This window comes from Eupeodes corollae, chromosome 1, assembly GCF_945859685.1.
Source record: "Eupeodes corollae chromosome 1, idEupCoro1.1, whole genome shotgun sequence".
NCBI classification, from domain to species: domain Eukaryota; kingdom Metazoa; phylum Arthropoda; class Insecta; order Diptera; family Syrphidae; genus Eupeodes; species Eupeodes corollae.
In genome coordinates this window covers 114,381,739-114,399,736 of record NC_079147.1, presented here as the reverse complement: position 1 = coordinate 114,399,736, position 17,998 = coordinate 114,381,739, and the positions used below count along the sequence as shown (strand labels likewise).

At 35.3% G+C, this 17,998-nt stretch overlaps 3 protein-coding genes across 5 annotated transcripts; 2 read left to right on the top strand and 1 right to left on the bottom strand.

Annotated features, from left to right (window-relative positions):
* Positions 1 to 1,763: 1,763 nt before the first annotated feature.
* On the bottom strand, positions 1,764 to 11,683 carry LOC129939242 (prolyl 3-hydroxylase sudestada1-like). Of its 2 annotated transcripts, XM_056047186.1 has the most exons (9): positions 11,443 to 11,679; positions 3,767 to 3,857; positions 3,574 to 3,713; positions 3,314 to 3,511; positions 3,056 to 3,259; positions 2,512 to 2,987; positions 2,299 to 2,440; positions 2,026 to 2,230; positions 1,764 to 1,956 (listed from the first exon to the last, which is right to left on the bottom strand). In XM_056047186.1, the coding sequence occupies exons 1-9, from the start codon at positions 11,501 to 11,503 to the stop codon at positions 1,839 to 1,841; spliced, it is 1,635 nt and encodes a 544-aa protein (XP_055903161.1). In that variant the 5' UTR covers positions 11,504 to 11,679; the 3' UTR covers positions 1,764 to 1,838. The 2 variants fall into 2 exon arrangements, with proteins under 2 accessions (XP_055903161.1, XP_055903162.1); XM_056047187.1 differs by lacking the exons at positions 1,764 to 1,956; positions 2,026 to 2,230; positions 2,299 to 2,440; ... (3 more) ...; positions 3,574 to 3,713; positions 3,767 to 3,857 and adding an exon at positions 9,556 to 11,158 and having other exon boundaries at positions 11,443 to 11,683.
* Positions 4,007 to 5,973, top strand: LOC129939243 (uncharacterized). 2 transcript variants are annotated; one of them, XM_056047190.1, is made up of 3 exons: positions 4,007 to 4,990; positions 5,045 to 5,225; positions 5,299 to 5,973. In XM_056047190.1, coding segments are annotated over exons 1-3 (393 nt in total). In that variant the 5' UTR covers positions 4,007 to 4,988; the 3' UTR covers positions 5,509 to 5,973. The 2 variants fall into 2 exon arrangements, with proteins under 2 accessions (XP_055903165.1, XP_055903164.1); XM_056047189.1 differs by lacking the exon at positions 4,007 to 4,990 and having other exon boundaries at positions 4,999 to 5,225.
* Positions 11,684 to 14,303: 2,620 nt separating the features above from the next.
* On the top strand, positions 14,304 to 15,412 carry LOC129939056 (uncharacterized). The gene is made up of 2 exons (XM_056046921.1): positions 14,304 to 14,933; positions 15,015 to 15,412. The coding sequence occupies exons 1-2, from the start codon at positions 14,394 to 14,396 to the stop codon at positions 15,060 to 15,062; spliced, it is 588 nt and encodes a 195-aa protein (XP_055902896.1). The 5' UTR covers positions 14,304 to 14,393; the 3' UTR covers positions 15,063 to 15,412.
* The last annotated feature ends 2,586 nt before the right edge of the window (positions 15,413 to 17,998 follow it).

Genomic DNA, 17,998 nt, shown 5'->3' with positions numbered 1-17,998 from the left:
GGAATCCATCCATAAATTGAAAGTATCTTTTATAGTGGACCTAGTGTGTTAGTTGGTGTACAATTGTGCAAGTATGATATTTGAAGGGGAGGAATTTAAAATTGTACTCTTCGTTGTTTGAATCTGGTTAGTAACCGGAACATGAGACTCGTTGTCTCGTTGACCTTTACCCACTTAGAGCAACAGGATGGTTTTATTCATACAAGATATGCATGCCGACTTTTGTGTAACTTCTTTGTAAAATTTGATTGGCATTTTACTTTTTCCATATAAAAGTTGTGTATTAAATTAATTTAAATATATGTACGTACATCGATGTTAATCATAATATAAATATGTACATACCTGCATATGTGCCTACAGTAAGAAAAAAATACGGGATTACAGTCCAGTAACTATTTACATCACATCCGGTGGTTCTGATTTTTAGGTTACTTGTTTATAGTGTTGGCCTAATAAATAATCCAAATTTCCGAAATCGAGCTCCAAAGTGAAGATTTCCAAAAATCTCAACGCAATAGCGTAAAAAGGCATTAATCTTTTATTAACTAAGCCAACACCATAAAGACTTATGTACCTAAGGTGGCGGCACAGAGACGCACCCAGGGCTCAACAAACATGCGTCTCCAACAAGATCGATCTTCTTTCCATAACGATGTTGAAGAAGTCATATGACAGTGCATCGCCTTGTCTGAAACCTTTTTAACTTCGCATAGGAAGTTATTGTAATGGTCCGATTTTTCAAATTGAAAATGTTGACATTTCTCGACTCTTCAAGGTCCCTAGAATCGAAATAAGAGATCTTTAGAAAGAACTGTGTGCGTGCGTGTGTACGTACGTTTGTACGTCCGTAAGTTCGCGATGTTTTTTTCGTCGTCCATAGCTCAAGAACCAGAAGAGATATCGACTTCAAATAAATATTGTTATACAAATAATAAGACAGAAAGATGAAGAAAGGGCTTTTAAGAAAATTGCGTGGGTGTTTTTTTACCATAGCAGTTAAAAAAAGGTGAACATTTTGGTTAACCCTAAATATCTTACGAACCAAAAACTATAGAGACTAAAATTTAATTTTATATAATATATTGTAACGTGATACCCAACTAGTATATTTTTTGATTAACAGTTTTTTTACAAATCACAAAAACTGAAAAAAAAATTTGTCTCCTCGAAAATTGTAGGAATACAAAATGATTTTATCTCCAAACAATTTTGTGCAACGAAAAATAACGTTCTTAACATTTGGTAAAATTTTGAGAAAAATCAAATTGATAGTTTTTTTTATAAAAAATAAAAACAAAAAAAACTTTACTCAAAGTTGGGAAAAATTGAATTTCGGCTGAAATATCTTTTCAAAACTTTGAGATATTGGTTTTAAACTACTTTTATATTTCTAAAAATATTGTTGTCATCATTTAGTAAAATTTTGAGAAAAATTTAATAGACAGTTTTTTACAATTTTTTTTTTTTTTTGATTTTGATGTGATACAAAATTTAAAGACGAGATACGAACAGGATCAGGACCTCTTAGTAATTTAAAAATAGTGTTACATCCAATAAAACATAACTTTTGCCGTCACGGTATCTTTAATTACTTTTGGCGACACGCATCGCACAGGTTTGCCATTTTCAACGTATGTACATCAACAATTTGTTTCGGGAGATTCTCCGGTTTGTTTTTCCGAACTTTAAGATGATTTAAAATTCATCTCCAAAAAATTTTCCAACTTAATATCGGAATTATTTAAATTAAACAAAATCAATTTTCTTTAATTTTATGTTTTCTAATTGTAATCTATTTGAAAATAAATAAAATTATAATAGTTTACAAAACGGTTTTAATTAGTCTTCAGTTTAGAAGCGGACTTTTTTATTCCATAGTATTTCCTTAACATTGCCAGCGAACTTATCACCGGCACCATTATTGGTAAAAATAGAGGAATGTAAATGGCGTACCTGTAAGATATAAACAAAAATAATTTTTTTTAAACACAAATTCAAAGCATATAAAAAACCCATTAATACTTTTGTTCATCCGGAAAATACAATTGGGCCAAAAGACTTGCATCAAAGAAGGCCTTTTCGGACGATGCAAAAGCTTTCTTTGCATGCTTTGAAGCTGTAAGAAGGTCACCTTCTTGTAAATGCATTTTTGCTTTCAAAATTTCTTCATAGGCTTCATTGACAGCAACCCCCACATCATCATTAATCACAATGTAACTTATCTCATCTAATAATGTTTAAAATATTGCAGGTATCAAAAAATAATAATTAGTCATTGTTTTAAAGCTTACAAACCTAGTAATTGTATTAAGCTCTGCAATGTGTGGGTTGAGGTAATAATATGATTAACTACGCTTCTTCTGATAAATGCATCGTATTCCCAAACTCGTGGACTTATCTGGTCAACGTCATCAGCTTTAACTCCTGCCAGAGTTACCTATTTAATTAGAAAATAAGAAAATAATCTAAAGTTCCTTCCCTAATTATTTGAGCTTAAGTTTATCTCACTTCTACATGAATATCCAAGAGTTTGTGGAGCTGGTATAGCATTATCTGCATTACATCATTGGTATTCACGTAAAAACTGACTTTTTCCAGATTCTCGTTATAGGATCGGCAAGCTTCTTCAGGTGGGTTCGATATTATCACACCACCCCACTTTGGTGAAATGAATGAGTCAACTTTATTGCGTGTCGCCAAAACGTCTTTTTCTTTATAAATGTGAATAGGAGCTATATCACAAGGAGGCACATAGACAACCATGTTAATTACAGAGTTATCCGTAATACCAGCACCAAGGTTCTTTTCTATTGAAGTTATTATGTGTGGCATTGATGTCTCGTGCAAGGCATAATGACGGCCGAGCGAACTAGCATCACGGACTTGTTTTAAATTAACGTCAATTGGAAGCTGATATTTCCACTGGGTTTTCAAAGTGAAGTTGGAAATTTTATTAACGGCATCGAGAAAGGGTTGAATATAAGCTGAAAATGAGTACACATGAGAGTTGATTGTATATAATTTAAGGATACAAAATATATGAAGCACAGACTTTTAGTGGCTAATTGGACATTCCACTTGACGTCCATTAAATCCGGCCGAGGATTAAGGACGGATACTATCACATCATATTGTAGTTGCGGAGGGGAGTTCTTTGTCATTGCGTGACGTTCGTCTTCATCTTCGGCCAAAATAGCTCTTATTCGATGTGTTTGAAGTATGTTTATATTTAGGACATTTTGCAGTTTTGATGAGCCTTAAAAAAATACATATATACGTTAAACCGCTTAAAGCTTTTAGATCTTCTTACTTGTATCTGATTTTATGAATGCAGAACGATCTGTTGTAAGAAGAACATCTTCTTGTAAGCTCGGCCATTCAATAAATATAAAGTCACCAGTTTTGACTGGGTAATGTTTAAGTATTAGTGCTTCTAATGCAGCTGGAGTTTTTATTTTGTCAACACTTCCAATTTGTGGAATTTGCTCGAATTGAATATTAAAAAGATCTGAAAAGATAGTATTTTTCTTAAGGCAAAGTTGTAGTAAGAAATATTTAAAAATTAATTACCGTTATTTTGAAAAGCATTGCTCAATTCATCGATGAGGAGGGCAGATCGATCTGGTTTCAAGGTAAAGATTCCAACTGTCATGTTGATTTGAATTAATGATTCACTTAGATCACGAATATCAGAATATGGTAGACTTACTCTAAAAGTTTACAGTTAATTACTGGACTATTTTTATTTTGAAAATAGAATTACCTGTATACTTCAGTGGTCTTCCACCACATGGGAACGCCAATAACTAATACAACTACCATAAAAGCTACCGAAGCGTACATTCGGTACTTGTCTGAAAAATATACGACCAATTTAGACACACTTTAAAATTGTTATTATTAAATAAATAATCCAAAGTGGGCTTTATTGGGACTACAAAACGTTTATTGTAGCAGGTTTAATAAAAAAAAAACACGACTGCACAAGTGTAATAAGACTAATATTGAATACATCTCCAAACCTATATAGGAATATTGAGTGAATATCAAGAGTTAAGGATATCTGGACAACATTATTTTCAATATATGATGATTCCGGTCTTACAAGACGATCGGAAGCTTGCAACAACTCAATTAGAAAATTATGCAAATAAGAGTGAGTACGTTGATATTATTGATACTGCCCAATAGGGATGGTAGTAACTGAAGAAGTGCGGAAGTGCTGCATCTTTGTATAGCAACAGAGGTAAGAAACATGACCATAGAGAACGTCGTTTTGATACAAAGCGTGTTGTATGTTACAAATGTAACAAAGAAGGCATGTTGCTAAATTTTGCAAAAAAAAAAAAAACAAATCGAAAATATATAATTCGGATAATGGTGGAATGGGTTCAAGTTGGTTTCTCAGTTAATTTATCGCTCATTTTAATGAAGATGAAACGAACTGGTGAATCTTCCCATATGGCAAAAATAGAAATATTTTTTCAAAAGTTCAAAACAGTAGAGTTTGTAACAGTGGCTAATGACAATAAGTTAAGAGTCATTGCAAGAGGTAATGTTCCTTTACAAGTGTTTTGAGCGAAAAATATTACGAAGTTACATCGCAGAATGTTTTATTGGAGCCAGAAGTATGTGCAAATTTATTGTCTGTTAGCCAGTTGGTGAAGAATGCTTTGACGGTCTCGATTTTTAAGCTTCAAAATATAGTATTTTGCACGAAGGTAAACTGTTTGGTTCAGCTAAGGTAGTTCATAACCAATTCTAAATGACAATTTCCGGGGAAATTTCCTTTTCTCTCATTCTCAATAAAAAATTCCCGGGGATTTTGTTCCCCTTTCAATTTCCCTTATTCTAAACAAGTTCGAAAATGAGAAAAAATACTCCGGGAAAAAAAGTAGCTATTCTAAATGTCGAAAAAGGGAAAATACGAATTCATTTGGCGCGAGTTTGTTCCCGACAATTGAGTTGGAGAGTTACAAAATAAAATGTAAGTTTTTCTTTTTTTTGCGATAATAATTGATAACATTTCAAATATGTTAAGGTCAAAAACAACAAACAAAGGTCAGCTTGAAATGCTTTTAAATTTGATGGAGGCTCAACGCGATATTGCGTGTGGCTTCCACAAGAAAACAAAGGAGGAAGTGGCATTGTTTTGGCAAATGGTGGAAAATAAGCTGAATTCGTGTGGACCACCAAGAAAAACACAAACAGAATGGAAAAAAGTAAACATTTAAACAAAAATTCAGTAGATTTATTTTTATTAACATATATTTACTTGTACATATATAATCATAGGTTTGGAGTGATCAGAAAAAATATATTCGATCAAAGGCGGCTGCGAACCTAAAAGCAAGGAATGGGACTGGTGGTGGACCAAATAAGGAGCAACCTTTTTCGGACTACGAACAGGCCATCTATGTTTTGATTGGAATGAAAGAGTCGGTAGAAGGTGTTTCTGCAACAACGTTTGGGCTGGATGCAAGGAAAAGGAAATCCAATAAATAAAATTTAGAGCCAGCAAAAAAAGTGACCATTTCCTCTCCATCCCCAACGGAATTGCTTGCTGAAGAATTCCTCCTATCTTTGGAAATCGAACCTGTCCTGTCCAGAAGCAACGCCAATTCCACAAAGATCTTCTCGACCGCAAGCAAGTACAAGTGCCCACAAAAATACTGCCTCTGTTATTGGTGGAATCGCAAAACTTTTTTTTAGCTGGATTACAGGACCTAGAGAGAATATCCGGCAAATACTTGAAGACAACCTAGTTAACTCTATAATACTTTTGAAACCTAAGAGTCAAGTTGTTTAATGAAGCTAGAAAAACAAATTTAGAATAAATCTTTGTGAATTTACAAGTACTTACAACCATTGAGGCAACTCCAGACGGTTCGAACTGTCCCTCAACAACCCTTGGGCATTGATGTTCCTCTAACTCTTCTTCAAACAAGATTCTTCTTCAATACTGAACATTTTTTGATTTAATTTACTTATATATGCATAAATATCAATTTCAAAATGTTTGTTTTCCTTTTCTGAAACTTCTGTACACCTACATTGTTGTGTCAAATACTTCGAAACAGCTGTTTCGAACATACAAAATTTTCATTCCCGAGTTCGAAGAGAAAAACCGTCTCCTGGGGAATTGGGAATAGGAGAATTTTACTCTCGGGAGAACAAGTCTCCCGGAGAATGATTTTCAAATACAAAGACCGATTTATGGCATAAACGTTTAGGTCATACAAATCAAGACAATCTTTTAAACTATCTTAAGTCAAGGCTCGAGAAATAGAACTTACAATAAGTTCGGAAGAAAAACGATGTATTTCATGTGTTTTCGGTAAACAATCTAAGACTTCTTATCAAAATTCAAGAAGTTCTATGACCGATGTACTACAAATAGTACATTCAAATATTTGCGATCCTATGGAACAAGATTCGATTGGTGGTTCAAAGTATTATGTAAATTTTGTTGATGATTTCTCATCAAAAGTATTTATTTACATACATTATGAAAATTAAATCAGAAGTTTTAAAATATTTAAAAATTTTCAAAAATGTTTCCGAGAATCAAACTGGAAAAAAGATTACAATATAAGAAAGGATAATGGCTTGGAATATTGCAATGCTGATATGAAATAAGTTTTTGAAGAAAATGGCATTGTTCACCAAACTTCAGCTCCGTACAACTCCCAACAGAATGGGAAAGCGGAACGCATGAAGAGAAGCTTATGTGATTTGGCTCGTACCATGATGGCAGATGCAAATTTGAAGACATTTTATTGGACAGAAGCTATATGCATTGCTGCGTATTTACTTAATAGAATTCCAAGAAAGACGATAAATTATAAGATGCTAGGAGAAATTTGGAGAGGCGTAGATACACTATGACCCAATCAAGAGACAGCTGCTAATTAGTCGTGATGTTACATTTATAGAAAATGAAATGTATTTCCGAGCAGATCTGAACAATTCAACCAAAAACAAACTGCAAACAATCAAGATTAAGTGAGAAACTGTTATGAAAAAGAAGGAAATCTTGATTCTGTTAGATTAAATTTACCTAGTACATCAAATCAAGATCAAATACCTCACCACGACCAACAGAAAATGAAAGAGGAAAGAAAGGCTTTAACAACATAATGGATTTTAAGACCAAATGAGATGAAAAAGGTGAAATATCGAGATACAAGGCAAGACTTGTAGCACGAGGATGTGGACAACGTAATGGAGTGGATTATCAAGAGACTTATTCGCCAGTTATTAGATGCACCTCGATGCGTTATCTTATATCGATAGCACTGAACAAAGACTATTGATCACTTAGATGCAGTAAAAGCCTTTTTGCAAGGTGATCTTGAAGAGGAGATTTATTTAAAAGCTCCAGAGGGTCTCTATATACCAGAAGGTAAATACTTCATAAGCCAATTTACGGACTTAAACAATCGTCAAGAATTTGAAACAAGAAGTTAACTCAAGTATTGAAACTATTTGGATTTAAGCAGTTGAAAACAGATCAATGTATTTATGTTTTTGACGACGGTTCTGAAGATTTTTTAATTTTGATGCTATACGTAGATGCCATTTTTATACTTTGGGGAAAAAAAACTGTTTAACCATTTAGAGTAGAGAAAAACAGAGAAGAGGACAAAGAGACCTCGGTTCCTAGCTAGATGTCTCCAGTTGCGCACTCTGATTCGAGGTCTCCCTGTACTGGGCTGTCCTGTGGGTGTGGAATCAAAACTTTCCGCGCCAGAGCATTGGTGTTCATGAGCTCTACGTGACCCAGCTTGACTTTAACCTTCTGCCTAAGCCAACGTCACTGTACAGCCCGTATAGCTCGTCGTTCTATCTTCTCCTACACTCACCTTCTATGCATACAAGACCGAAGATAGCGCGAAGAGCTTTTCTCGAAACGACTCAAGGTTCTTTCATCCTCTTTTGTCATAACCCATGCTTGTACACTGTATAGCAGGATGGAGATGATGAGGGTCTTATATAGCGATACTTTGGTCCCTAGAGAGAGGGCTTTGCTACTCTATTGCTTTCTTAGCCCAAAGAAACAGCGCTGGTGTTGTTTTCTGCGTTTACAGCGGAGCCTAGGTAGACGAAGTCCTTAACTACATCAAAGTTACATCTGTCGATGGTGACGTTTTGACCAAGACGTCGGTGTTGCAAGTTTTGTTTAACGACAGCATGTACTTTGTTTTGACTCATTAACAGTTAACCCCATTTGCCTCGGTTCTTCCGATGATGCCAATGTCATCAGCATATGCCAGTAATTGGACAGACTTTTGAAAGATAGTGCCTCTAGTGTTGACGTAGAAGCTCTGCACTGTTCTTTCAAGTAAGATGTTAAAAAAATCACATGACAGCGCTTCACCTTGCCTGAAACTTTTTTAGACATCGAAAAGTTCAGTTAAGTTGCTTTCAACCTTTATGGAGCAGCGTGAATTCTCCATGGTCATCCTGCACAAACGGAAGAGTTTTGCAGGGATGCCAAAACTAGACATGGCTCTATACATCTCGTCCCTGTAGATGCTATGATATGCGGCCTTGAAATCAATAAAATCTTGGGTTTTTCCTGGATTTGCCGTAATGTGAATATTTGATCGACTGTGCACTTTCCTGGTCTAAAACCACACAGACAAGGACCTATCAGGTTGTTGACGATGGGCTTTAGATATATTATAGCAAGCGAAGTTAAGTAGACTGCTGCCTCTATAGTTGGTGCAGTTCAGAGGGCCTCCTTTTTTCAGAATCGGGCAAACAATACTGAGGTTCCATTCATCGGGTATGCTTTCTGCGACCATTTCTTACAGATAAGTTGATGCATACACCTAACCAAATTATGTAGAGATGCTTTGAAGAACTCGGCATTCAAGCTATCTGCTCCAGCAGCTTTGTTTGCCTTCAACTTAGATATGGCAATTTTTACTTCGTCTAAGTCGGGAAGACGTGATTGTTGGCTTTCGTTGTCTACATTGAATGGAATTTGGTTCTTATCGTCGTCGTTATACAGGCTGCAGAAGTGGTTCTTCCATTTCTTTAGCGTTGACTGCGGTTTTACTATGATGTTTCCACTTCCGTCTTTACAGCCTTGTGAATATCGTTTCGCCCAGCACGTCAGAGGCGGCTTCCCTGATTGCATCTTGGCAATGTTGCTACTGGTTCTCAATACATTATAAGAACTTAATTAAATTACAATAGATTTATTATGACGTCGAGAGCAATAACGATCATAAAAAAAAAAACAAATACCTCATTATTCCTATTTTAAATATATCACTTCGCCTGGAAATTTTAAATATTAAAGTTTTTAACAGTAATGGCTTTCAGTAGTGGGACATTTTTTTTTGAAAATGGGACTACAAAAAATCAATACAGATATTCATTTGGAAGAAAATAAATTGATTACAAATTTATAATCCTATTTGTGTAGTTAAATATTAAATAATTAAAAAATTGAAACAAAATGTTCTTCATCTATAAATTTACTAACTGTGAAAATAGTAATCGATCGCCTAACAATAACAAAAAGTAAAAACAAAGTCGATTTGCACAATTTTCAATTTTATGTATTTTAATTATATAAATTTAATATTTCGTTTATTGACATTAAAATTCTATTCTTTGTAACTACAACACATAATAAATACCGGTCCCTTTTCAATTGGCGTTAACTTTGAGACATATTTCGTGAATTTTGTCGTTCCCTCACAGCGATACACAATATTTAGGGCGTTATCTTTCGGCTTTATAGTCAGTAACACGGATTCATCGTAATCCGAATCGTTTTCTTCTTCTGGCGAAAGGTAAGTAATCACACCAACATCCTCCGCCGCATTTAAGAAAAACATTATATCCAAAGTATTCTCATCACAGAGTGCACCGTCACCGAGCACAGTATAGCAGCCTGGCGACCACCGCTGCAGTTCCAGGCTAACACTGGGGGCTACCGCTCTTGGTTCTGCCAAGTCCAAATCTGTATATTCTTGAAGCAGCTTAAACATCTGTTTACTTTTGAAGGTTTCAATGAGCAAGGCAATGGGTTCGGTGATCGTTTGCAGGTCAAGAGTTTCGTAACGCTGCCCACTGGCAGGACCTTTTATCGTCCAAACAAGGAAATCGTTAGTTCTAAGCTCCTGGCGAATCTTTTCGAAAATGTCAGGCTTTAAAAATTCCTCCAAACAAATTTCGGAATTGTCCTCGATGTGTTTCTGAATGTGATCTTTACAATCCTCCTTAAGATACGTTCCGTTGATGACTTTCTCCAACTCCACTGACTTTGTCTGAGGCACGGAGAATTCCATTTTTGTGAGTGGTCTCATGGCGTCCTCGACAGTGTCAGTGTTTATCTCACCATGGAACCACCCATTGATTGTCATCCGAGGGTACTCACTTGTGGTCACTTCGCCCACCTGATGAAACGACTTCGAGCCAACCTTAAAGAAGACGAATTGATTGTTTCTCGGATTAATTTTCCTCACAACGGGAAAATGAGGCAGACAGTTGTCGTCCGTCTTGAAGATCTCCAAGCACCCACCCATTTCATCTGTCCATTGGTCAACTTCCTCCCAGGGGGATAGGTAGTAGACGAATGCAATTTGTCGGTCTTTCAAGAGGTCGTCATGCACGAGGAGGTAATCGCCACAGTTGTACATTGAGCCGGAAGCGGATACAGACTTTAATCTAAGGTTGCAAAGTTTTTCCAGCCACGGTTTCACGCTTACTTCCAGAAACTTGAAAAACTTTTGCAGATACATGGTTGGTGCAACGGAGAGACTAGCTGTTTGGTCGAACTCATAGAGATCCATCTGTTTGTGGGACCAATCTACGTCCTCTTCCATTTCGTTGACTAACAGCCAAGTGACTTTCTTGTCCGATAAGAAGTCTTGGAGAATTGCGATCCGGAAGGGATCTGCATACATTTTCACATCTGGTTTGTCCTCAGAAAATGATTGTTCCTCTGACCAACAAGATTTTAGTTTTTCAAACAGATTAGGATCAAGGTAAAGCTCATTCATTGCAACTTCAAGTTGATCTTCATCTTCAGCACCATCGTCGTCTTCTTTGTATGTTGTACCTGCGACGGTATCCAGCTTAGGAATTTTTGATTTAGGTTCATTGTCATTACTGTCCTCCTTGTCGGATTTGACTAAAAAGAAAAAATGATGAATGGGTTGGGAAATTAATATGAAATTTGTTTAAAGCATACCTTAGAAGATAGAAGTTATTTTGTTTTTAGTTTTTTTGTTGTTTTAGCCTAAAATCTTGAATTGCTATGAGATACATTTTTTTGTAGCTTTGAAAGTTTGATGATTCAACACTTAACACTTCAACTTAAAACTTAATAACATTTTGTAGAAAATAAAATACATAAATGTAATATTGAAAATGGGGAAAATTGAATTTTTTGTTTTTTGGTTTTTCATTACGTACCGTCATTACTGGAACCGGTGGCGTCGTTTTCGGAGCTGTTTAAATCTTTTGATTTATCCATTTTAATGTGAAGCAATACAACTGATTTCTTAAGTAAGTGGTTTGAAAAACAATACACTTCTTAAAATTGTGCGTAATTCAATATTATAAAAAGAAAATTGAGTAGAAAAACGCGAGTTTTCTTTAACAAAAATGGAAATGGCAAGCAAGACTTCTGTCAGATTTTAAATTCACTCTTTTAATTGACAGATGGATGGATAAATGAACAGCGTGGAATGGAATATGAAGGAAAAGAGAGCGTTCCAATGGAATTCAACTTCATTGGGTCAGTTTGGATTTAGTAGAAGGTAGATCATTTCTACGAATTAATTTCTTGCTTGTAGTTTCGTTCAATTTTATTTTCGAAGGTATCCTATTTTGTATATCCACGTAAATTACAGAATTGAATGAAATTTTTTCCATACTAAAAATTAGAAGAAATCACTTCAAAATCCAAAAAATGTTCAAATCATTCAACAGATTCCCTAATTGCTATGACTTTTAAATTATATAAAGCTCTTACTGAAATAAGTATTTTAAGCCGATAACAGAACATCCCCAGCAAAGTAGATGAAATAAAACTGCATTAAGGAATGAGAGAATGAACAAAAGTTTGGTTTCGTTAAGATTAAGTAAAAATTGGTCTCAGTCACTTGATGGTTAGTGCGCTGGACTGTCATGCAAGGGGTCTTGGGTTCAACCCCTGCCTGTGCCACCTAACTCTTTTTACGGGTGCTGCCTCTTTCGAGGAATTGACAAATCCTCTAAGAGTAATTCTTGTCATGAAAAGTGCTTTCTCAAATTAGCCGTTCGGATTCGGTATATAAACCGTAGGTCCCTTCCATCTCTGACATCAATACTCACACACAGGAATGGTTGAGAGTTGTAAGTCACTAGGCTCTGGTTCTTCATGGACTGTTGCGCCACCTAATTTATGTTATGAAATAAACTATTGAGTGCCCTTTTACTATAAAAAAAATTGCTCAAATTTACGTTTTAACAACATCTTTTTTTCAACAACAGTATTTAAATTTAAAATCAAGTTTTAGGTTCCGTTGTTGTTCTAAGGTCCAGTTTGCTCACACTTAATTCAATTTAATATTATTCTAGTTTGGTCACTAAAATCGTAATCAAAGAATCCATGATTTGAGCTTAATTAGAGATTTCGTCAATCACCCAATTTTACTTAATTACCTGTTTTTAATTAAGTATTGACTGGAACTCAGTTTGTTCATAATATATTGACGAGCTGGCATGGTAATTAAAAAAACGTATGCTCATCTTTGGTTTTTTGTGACGTCAAAATCGTCTTTCATTATCAATATTATAAATCTTACATGAAGACTTATATGTACCGGCATAGTATTATTTTTTCAGTGAATTTAGAAATTTCTTTTGGGATTCGTGTAGCGCTGGACGACCAATCGAATTAATGTATCTTCTTCGGCCTTGGAGAAATTGTCTAGGTGTTTTGGTTTTGTTTTTGGCTGGTTAAACATCAATAATAAATAAAATTATATAACAATTTAAAATTATAAATTACTTTACATAATTCTCGTTAGGTTTTTTATTTTAATAAAAATCCACAAAAATAAAATGTCACAAATTTAATAAAGAAAACTTGATTCATGGTTAAGGCTTGACAGCAAAACTGAGAGATAGACCGGCAAATGGATTGATTAGTGGAAAAGCCATAACTTGTTAATCTAGCTACAAAAGAACAAATACTCTTTGATTATCAAATTGCCGTTTAAAGGTCTTGTCAAACAAAACGTTATCCAGAGGTCCGGGAAACAATTTTGACTGTTGCGTTCCCTGTCTTCTATAGATCGCGTAGTTTAAACAGTACGAGATTAATATCAGTTGTTAAAAATGAACGCGATGATCAAATCTCAAAACCAAAACAGCAATCAAAAATCAAGAACAATTCTCAACTTTATAAATTTAAACTTTTACTTTTTAACTTTTTCACATGCAACTTTTTCGAAACAAAATAGTTCGATCGTTAGTTGCCCAAACATCGCAACTCCGAAATAACTTAACGAAATAAACCAATACATAGGAAATATATATTTACCTGGACTAAATTTGCACATACAGAAAATTATTCAACGACTTTCGTTGAATGTCCTATAACTCCTTGTGACACCAACTAAGGAATTGGTTTGAGGTGATCGTTTAGTTTGTGTCAAAACAAAAAAAAAAGTTGCTTGTTTGTTAAGAAAGCTGCCTACTCTCATACAGAAAATCCTACCTTTTTACTACTGCTCATTTTTTTCTGCTCATTATTACTGAAAAACTAACTTTTGCTTTAAAAAAGTACAGTTGAGTTTCTTGGATTTTGTCGAAGTAAATTTATTAACTAATTTAATTTTTAAACTGAATTAGGTGACAAAACACTCTTGACTCAGTCTTTTTAATTGAAATTCATATCTATTCGTCAACATTTCTTATACAACAATGTAAACAAATGCATTTTGGAGGGTTATACGTAAGAAGGATTTATATCTTCATTTAGAGTGTTTTTGATTGGAATCTTAGGCTTAGATTTCGGCTATTGAAAAAATACACATATTTAAGTATGTTTGTGATCGGAACGTTGTGGCTGTGGCGCAGTCACGTATGCCAGACAAATTAGGAGCGTGTCTAATTGTACCGACCGTGTATGTCTAGCTTAGGTTTCCAAATAAGGAAAATCAACATAAACAAACAACAAAATTCAGTTCTGAAATGCAATAAGTTAACAAACGTACCCAAATTATCAAACGGCTCTATTTAATGTCATGTGATTTGTCAATTGTATGAAGTTTTTGTTTTGTTTAGCTGTCAATCACAAACAAAACAAATAAACACAAATCTGGATTTCGCATTTCATTTTGCTTTTTGTATGATAACAATAAACAATACAAAAAATGTCTTCTTTAATTACTTATAATGGAATTCAGAAGCGATTCGATGTCTTAAATTTGATCAAACATAACGTCATTGACTCTGCATCTTCATTTCTTACGGATGAAGTCAAAACATCAGCTGAAATTATTATGGAAAATATACACTCCACCATAACCCAAATAGTTTCAAAAGTAATTTCAAATGAAATCATAGCGGAAACATTTCAAGAAGACTCTGATGGATATCAGACAATTATGGCAATATACGAATTCGACGAACGTCTTTTCGAACAAGTTATTGGAAAAGTTTTTGACGACATTGCTGAAGATGATCATTTCCGAAAAATTATTAAATCTTTGGAAAAATTACAAAACACTAGGGTTAAGGTAGCAACATTTTGTAAATTATATTCCTATAGATTCCGTATTTATGACACGAGTATTAATCTGGGTCACTTTGCAAATGTTGTAAAAGTTTTGTTAAAAGACGATAATTTGAAGCCAATGGAAGCAGAGGAACTAAAGAAAGTATTGAAAAGTTTGGAAGAAATTACTTATTCGGTAAGAATTTAGTTTGTCATGAAAAACGCAGGGGTAAACTGTCTCAATCATTAATTCGTTTTTTTTTCTCATACATTCCAGCACCTCTTAGCTTCATCGATAGCCAGCAGTTTAGAATATGATTACTAAATGTAACCCACAAAGGCCCATTTGATGAAACGAAACTTATATATTTATGTTCAACCTAAATACTTATGTTCTACTTTTTGCTCTACGTTAAATGTCATTTAAGAGCTCGTGTTATACTTAAGCTGCTTAGGTTTCGTTTCAGCAAATGGCCCTTAGATACACAAACCAACTCAACACGAGTAAGTTAGACTTCAAGTGCAAAAATAAAGTTATGTTTTGACTGCAATGTGCCTTTACGTTTTAACAGCAGCTTAGGACTTTTTATTTTGTTAAATTAAAACCGAAATTCGAAAAAAAAAATCAACACCAAAGAACCATTATCAATAAATATACTATTACATTTTGTAATCGATTTTTGTTTGTTTGTTTAATTTTCGTTGGAACTTCATTGAATTTAAAACTTATTGTATGCGTTAATAGATATGAACCCTTAATATTTTAAATAATATTTTTTATATGCATATTTCTATTTTATTGCTTTAAACTTTGTTGCTAAAAGTACTACTTTTACCTGAGGACTTGACTTAGAACATAATACGAATTCGTAATATAGCCCGATTCCAGCACCACGTCACCATCAATAGCAGGGTACAACCATCAATATCAAAGGAAAAGCTATATTGAACTGGTTAACATTCCCAAGAACTACATCAACTCTTGATTTCTTTCTTTAAAATTCAAATTTTATTTTTGTTATTCCAGGCATCTGCAATTTTACATGCTCAACTGTCCCAAGCGATTGGGACCACGAAGCAGTACTCCTATCCATGAAGCTCAGCCACCCAGCCGTTTTAGCAGCGAGACCTCAAGCAGACTTCATCAACTACAAGAGACTATACTTCGAGAGATTGCAGTTGGACATCGAAGGAAACCTTGTGCTTCCACCAGCGAATCGAAACCTCCGGGACAATGAAATTGATGAGGTTGTCGAGTACATGGAATCAACCAATCCAATCGCTCTTGATGCCCAAAAAATTCACAGGACAACGAAGGACAGATACCAACACCTCCCGGAATATATCCAAAATTTGTACTTTCACCAACAAAGGCTGAGAAAGTGCCTTCAGAGCATCCATCAGAAGGAACTCAACAGGGTGAACCCCGAATACTGGGCTATCAAGAGTGAAATGGAATGTTTAATCATCATGCTCCGAAACTCCATTTGATACCACAACGACATCTCTTCAAAAAGAGATAAAACCTGGACCAAATGCCTTTAAGGAAATCAACCGCCACATTGGTAGGAGAAAACCACTGCCGGAAGTCCTGGTAAACCACCATATCGAGCTAACATCAATAAATGACAAAGTGGAAGCTTTTGCCAACCACCCTAAAACCTTCTACGGACCAAGCTTCCCTGAACGAAGTGGAAACCTCCATCCAGTTGACTCAACAGCCAAACATTTTGGTTCAATTTGAAGACAATTGCGAAACCGATCAACCAGCTAATATCCATAAATTCTGCAATCCTAAGGACATAGGTGAGACCATTAACAACTTGAAGCCAAAGAAGTCAACTTGATTGGACGGGATTTCCAACTATATCCTGAAAAGACTTCCGCAAGTTTTTATGATAATCTTCAACAACGGCTATTTCCAAAAAAGTGGAAGCTAATGTAGTGGCAATTCCGAAGAAAGGCAGCAGCAACATTATCTCCAACTGCAGGCCGGTCTCACTCTTCAATAACATCAACAAAATTCTGGAAGGAATAAATTCTGCAACGAACATCTTCCCCGACATGCAGTTTGGATTCCGACAAGCTCACTCAACTATCCATCCACTTCTAAAGTTTCAGTCCGACGTCACCGCTGCTCTCAGTAGCCACCGAGCCACAGTTGAATGCTTTCTGGATATCGAGAACGCTTATGGATTGAGGCCCTCATCTATAAGCTTCGAATATTTTATATTACACAGCTAATAATCAAAATTTTATATTCTTTCTTTCAGAAACTTCTTCGTAGAAATCAGAAACTTATTTGTAGAAATCGACAGTTGCAAATGCTGGTGTCGCCAAAGGATCGAAACTTGGACCGGTTCTCTACAGCCTGATGACATCTGACTAACTAGTACCAACGGATTGTGAGAACCGGATGTTCGCGGATGACTCACTAACCTATTCGTCCTCCCTGTTTCCTACGATCGTAGCCCGAGAAGTAGAAACACACATAAGCAAACTACGAGTATTACCAGGAGTGGGGCATACGGATAAACACCTCTAATCGGAAATGGTGTACTTTGGGAATCCCTTCACCAACATCAGCCGCTGTAAATCGGCGGTGGCAGTAACCCGAAACCTTGTTCTGACGTTTCCGGATGGATCAAGAATTAAAGCCAACCAACATTGCATTCCACCGAGTTCATCCTCTCTTGAAGAAGAAAACATGATTAAGTAATCCAACGAAACTGTTAATTTACAAACAGCTGCTAAGACCGGTTATCATCTTCAGTTTTCCGATATGGTTCACCATATCCAAAACTGCGATGGAAAAACTTAAAGTCTTCGAGAGGAAGATAGTAAGGATATGTACTGATCTACAATTCGATAGTCAACGACCGAAACATCAACTCGAAGAGTATACGAACAAGCTGAAATCAAGTCACTTGACCAGTTCCTTGCACCGGCAGCAAAGAAGATAGTCACCAGGGTCGCCAGCCACCCTCATCAACTAATGAGAAGGATGACCATGACGACTAAGACGTGTCCTTCTATGATGGCCTGGAATGCTTTAAATTATTTTCATAAGGTCTTATCTGAGAGAATAGCAAATATTCAGGATCTTAAGATGAAACGTTAAATGGGAGATCTATAATTTGATATTAAGTTGCCTTTAAATTCCTGAAACTCGTCTTTAATTCCATCTTAATTCTTTGGACGCACTAAAAGTATTTTTTTCTTTAAAAATTGATTTTCTATTAAATACAAAAACGTTTAAGC